The following is a 4981-nucleotide window of genomic DNA, read 5'->3' as shown; positions in this document are numbered from 1 at the left end:
ATTCAGCAAGACTTATCGGTGCCAGTTGGAATAGGTTATGTATTCACCTTAGCCCTGAAAAAACATGATTTATTCTTTCATCCCGACATGGGCCTCAGTCTTTGGCTTGCAGTTTTATATTATAAACCTTAATATGACATTGGCTGAAATGTATAGATTCAATCCCTCTTGGCCTTTTAGGAAATGGAAATGATGTGATTGTAGACACTGTAATGTGGTAGTTAACGTAGTGCATGCCTAAGTTCCTCAGGTTAGGCTAATTTCATTGACACTGAACGCGACTGTAATTGACACGCTGAAGTCATATTTGAGAAAACAAAGGAACTTTTAATTTATTATTAAAATGACATAAATAAACATAAACTCCCAATGAGTCCAACAAACACAAATAGAATAGATATGTACATATGATTGCCAGGGAGGGAATGTACACAGAGCGAAGGAGAAGAGACATCTGTGCTTTCTCCTGGGCTGCAGTGGGAGGATACAAGGCACTTCTTGCTTTCATTCTTTCCTTCTTTCTTTCTTTTCCTTCAGGCCACAAAAAGCAACACACTGACTGACACTGGATCCAAAACAGTTCCATGTAAAAGGCTAACAAAGAAAATTGACGTTAATTTATTTTATATACACACATATACATGTTTTATGTTAGATTAACAGATGATTTCATCCTATTTATCTATTATAATAATAACCAAACTAAGTGTAGCAATAAACAGTTAAACATAAGGATTGGCCCCTTTAATAAAGTTGAGGGGGTTACTTCACAAACTTAGCTTTGTGTAGCTAGTGATCCTGATTGTCTTACGCCAGCGTACGATTGTCTTGGAGTACTCTTGTCTGAAGGACACAACTAAAGTAACACACCAGCAACTGGAACAATTGTAGAGGAAGTATATTCAGATTGTCTTAGGCTTGTAACTGCACCTTGGAGAGAGTGAAGGAAACTCCCAACGGAAAAACACATGCCTCTTCCACTCAGACTAAGCTTAGAATGTCTCGGGTTTTCGGAATGGAAGATCAACCATGTCATGTTGGTAAAACACAAGGCCTGAGAGGACCCTACATCTCTCTGCTTCAGATAGATCTTCTTCTGAGTTGACTCTGCCTTCCAAAGGCATTGCTGCTTCAACCCAAAAGTTTCCTAGCTGATGGTCAGGCAGTAGAGTGGAGATGGTGGTGATGTGGAACAGGATGGTGGTTGAGGAGAGTCAATGGCTATGGAAGCATTGTGCTCAGTAGCTCTGAGCCACAGGTGCCCAGGAGGCGGTGAGCCTGGCGATGGAGCTTTCGAACTGGGCCTCGCCCACGCCTACACCCACCTCGCTAAGGCTGGGGTCGTACATGGAGGATGGTGAGGATACGGGCAGGGAGGAGGTCAGGCCTGTGTAGGAGGAGCCTCGCAGGAACTGGCTGGTCAGGCCACCAGCGATGGAGCCAGAGGAGGAGCCGGAAGGAGTTAGGGCCGTCCCGGCAACAGACCACAGGCTGGGATACTGGCTGTAAGCGAAAGAGAGAGAGACAGAGAGAGAGAGAGACAGAGAGAGAGAGAGGGGGGTAGGTTACGAGTTTTTTTCTAACCAGGAAGAAATCTGGGCCTAGTAAGGTCTAGGAGAATTGTTCCTGATAAAATCATGTAGTCAGGAACATACAGAAAAATAAACAGTGATATCAGAAACATATATATGATCAACTATGACCATGTGTTGCCATACCTGGAGTTGGATGTGGAGTTGCTGGTATGGGCCAGGGTTCCCATCCCAGTGGAGTTAGGGATCTGAAGGGCTGACCAGCTGTCATGGGTGGGCAGGGCTCCCGACGAGTTGTCCATGTAGTTGTCTAAACAATAAAGTACATGGAGAAATTACTAACAACAGCATACAAACATTTCTCTGATCACAAGAATGCATTTCCTTCAGGGGTAATTTCTCAAACATGTTTTAACCAACATCAAATCCATGAAACCCTCATGCTGTATTCTATACCTATGAGTCTGACTAGTGATCAGAATAAACAGTAAACAGTGCATTCCGAAAGTGCTGGATTGGGTAGAGGAGGTTCTTACTTGAGCTGGAGGAGCGGTGTGGGTAGTGGCTGGGGTAGGGAGCGGCCCTGTGGCCCCTCAGGCTGGAGTACCTTTCACAGTAGGACCCTGAGGAGTGGCCAGGGGCCCCGGTGAACGGAGGGGGGCTGCTGCTGGGGCACATGGGACCGTTACCAGGTAGAAACCAACCACCAACTGGAGGGAGAGAAGAGACAAAATGGTTTGATTAATACACTTCCTTTTTTCATACTGTTCTCTATGTACAGTTTCATTGGGGACATGGAAGGCCTTGAAAATAAAATGTATGATGATGATTTTCGGAACATGAATAAAAGTGTGTTGGAAAATGATGTCTCATATAATGACTTGGTTTGATTGTTGGAATTGAAACGGAGAGGTACAGAAAGAGCTTTTCTAATTTGGTTGGTGTTGTGAGACTTAAGAGAAGACTTACGTTGGGAATAACCAGACTGTTGACTGTCTCCACCATGGTCTGGCATGTCTTTATGGTCGCTTCTAAAATTGAAAACATAATATCAAAATTCGCACACAAAATGAAAAATACAGGAAAAGCGTTGTCATATTGCCGACACAATATCAGTCTCTTCCTCTTACCTCTCTTTGGCATCGAGGAAAGCTTTAGCGAATGGATTGTGTTTGATCTTCAACGCCGTTATCTAGAAGGTACATAAACATGACAACTAACATTATTTTCTTCCTTCATTGTAAGCAGAACACAATATAATGTTTTTTTGATTGTGAACAAGGATTATCTCTGTGACTGTGTAATTAAGGCCACTGACCTCTTCGTTCTGGTAAGCAGTGACAGCGATGAACTGAGTCTCGGGGAAAGACTGGCTACTGATCATCTTCTGGAGCCCTCCAACCTTCACAATGTGTATCCTGGGCTCATACTTGTGCAGAGAGTTCAGCATAATCTAGATCGAAATTAAACATAATTTTAATAATATCACTATTAAGAATCATTAAAAAAACACACACTCAAACTGAATAAGATAGAAATATGAGCCTACAGAGCCCTAACACAAAATTGTGAAGCTGATTTGCCATGAAATGAATAACGTTTTCCCGCAGAAAATGCCTACTTTTGTAATTCAGCACAGCAGGGCAGAGCATCATTAGCTCCGAGAGAGCAGGGCAATATGACCTAGCCTACCAAGTTGACTTTGAAATGATTTACATAATAATGAATATGCATACTACAAATACGAACACAGAAGACGACAAAGAAATCAGGGCATTACTTGTCCTCCCCCGTTGAGTTTATTGGACAATTTGACTTTGCTAAATGAGACGGGCGCTTTCATCCAGTGCGCTCCGAAGTTAGGCGAGTCTGGGTGGATGTAGACGCAGCTAGGGCTCTGTGGCTCTGGCTTGCCACCGGGAACCCACTCGCCGTTCACGTACTTCCACCGGTTGTTGTCTGCAGCCACGAAGTCCAAGAGAACTGAGTACATAGCGTTGGGGTCCAAGCCACTCACATTCGCTCTGAGCACTGGAAACATCCGCCTGTAGGTTCAAATAAAGTTGTTAAATAAACATATAGCCTAAGCAAGCCCAAATATTATGTTATGTTGGCTCAGCCTTTGATCTTTATAAATTAATTATTTGACAAATATATATATTTGCATTAATAATAGGATTTATAAGATTTGACGACCATTGCGCGTTATACCTAATTCTTGACATGGTATTCAAGTTGTAACAGGAAAGCATATATGGCCTATAGATATGGCCTATAGCCTGGTCAATACCCTACAGACTATTCTGAAAGGCTGAACATGCCTGTGGCCGATCTAACCTGTGCGCATCAGTTACGTTTAGCTTCGTAGTCGTGCGGACTACGATCTCTCCAGATAAACTTTGCTTTTAGCGAGGCAGGCCAGTAGGCCCCGAAGGCCTCATTTTGATCCGTAGCTAACAGCAAAAAACAACCATAGCCTACCTGCCAGTCTTGGTGACAATCATTTCGTTGGTTAGTTCTTTAAACTTGGTCCATAATTCTGCATCTTCTAGTCCCAGTTTAATATCCCTCTCTGAGGCGTCTCCTTTCTCGCTGCCCTTCTGAAACTCGCTCTCCACCACGCTCAGAAGGTGGTCCAGCCTCTGGTCGGGGTTTGAAGTCATATTTCCTATAGGATGAGTTCGTGTGGAGTTCCGTGAAATGTACGGTTAGAATAGGATTCACTGTTTCAAGATTAGTTTTGACAGTGAGATAAGTACTGCTGGCTTCGGAGCCCAAGGCCTGATCATATAAGGCCCCCCAGGGACCACATGGGGACCAGGGCGTGGCGTTGCGTTCTAGACCACGCCCCGATGGCCTAACCATCTGGCTTCGAGCGTCTCTGCGATGTCCCCAATGCAAAATGGCCCATCATAACTGCGTCAATGCAAAATTAATAAATGTACCTATAGGCCTCTAGGCCTCCTTTAAACAGGGTCATGTTTGAATAAGAATAACGTCTTCATTGCCCTTTCCTTTAGGTTTATAGCCTTTATGACCAAGGCCTATACATTTTCTCAAATTGTTTGGATATTCGTTTACTTTTGCATAGCCTAATACATTTTTGGAGCTGTTCATATTTCATACATTCGTTATTTATCTTAAATGACCCTCTAACGAAAAAAATACACGTTAAAATGTTATTAGGCCTTATTGCCAAAAACATACAATATGTTTATGGAATTAAAAATAGTTTATTTGTATCCTCGTCTATATCATCTATCTGTCAGATAGGAAAAAACATCGTTGGATGATTAGGCCGAACTAATTTTTTGAATATTTAAATAGAAACAAAAGAAAGGAAGAGACAGGGCAACAGGCTGCAGCCACGGTGCCTTTGAACTAAGTTGTATATTTGCGAATAATGCTAATCTTTTGTTGTCCCAAATACACACGTGAGAAATGTAGTG

General features: G+C 42.8%; 1 protein-coding gene across 1 annotated transcript; it reads right to left on the bottom strand.

The window, feature by feature from the left end:
* Positions 1–306: 306 nt before the first annotated feature.
* On the bottom strand, positions 307–4321 carry LOC112234021 (T-box transcription factor T-A). Its single transcript, XM_024401998.2, has 8 exons — positions 4014–4321; positions 3313–3577; positions 2851–2985; positions 2663–2724; positions 2502–2563; positions 2069–2242; positions 1719–1842; positions 307–1503 (listed from the first exon to the last, which is right to left on the bottom strand). The coding sequence occupies exons 1-8, from the start codon at positions 4193–4195 to the stop codon at positions 1239–1241; spliced, it is 1269 nt and encodes a 422-aa protein (XP_024257766.1). The 5' UTR covers positions 4196–4321; the 3' UTR covers positions 307–1238.
* Between the last annotated feature and the right edge of the window lie 660 nt (positions 4322–4981).

Source organism: Oncorhynchus tshawytscha, linkage group LG31 (genome assembly GCF_018296145.1).
Source record: "Oncorhynchus tshawytscha isolate Ot180627B linkage group LG31, Otsh_v2.0, whole genome shotgun sequence".
Lineage (NCBI taxonomy): Eukaryota > Metazoa > Chordata > Actinopteri > Salmoniformes > Salmonidae > Oncorhynchus > Oncorhynchus tshawytscha.
This window is presented reverse-complemented; position numbering and strand designations above follow the sequence as displayed.

Bases quoted from the DNA above. Each gene is read 5' to 3' on its own strand.
- LOC112234021 (XM_024401998.2), bottom strand. From the start codon at position 4,195: ATGACTTCAAACCCCGACCAGAGGCTGGACCACCTTCTGAGCGTGGTG. The intron at 2,986-3,312 runs GTAATGCCCTGA...ATTTCGATCTAG, and splicing joins AACTCAACGGGGGAGGACAA to ATTATGCTGAACTCTCTGCA. The intron at 1,843-2,068 runs GTAAGAACCTCC...TTTATTGTTTAG, and splicing joins ACACCGCTCCTCCAGCTCAA to ACAACTACATGGACAACTCG.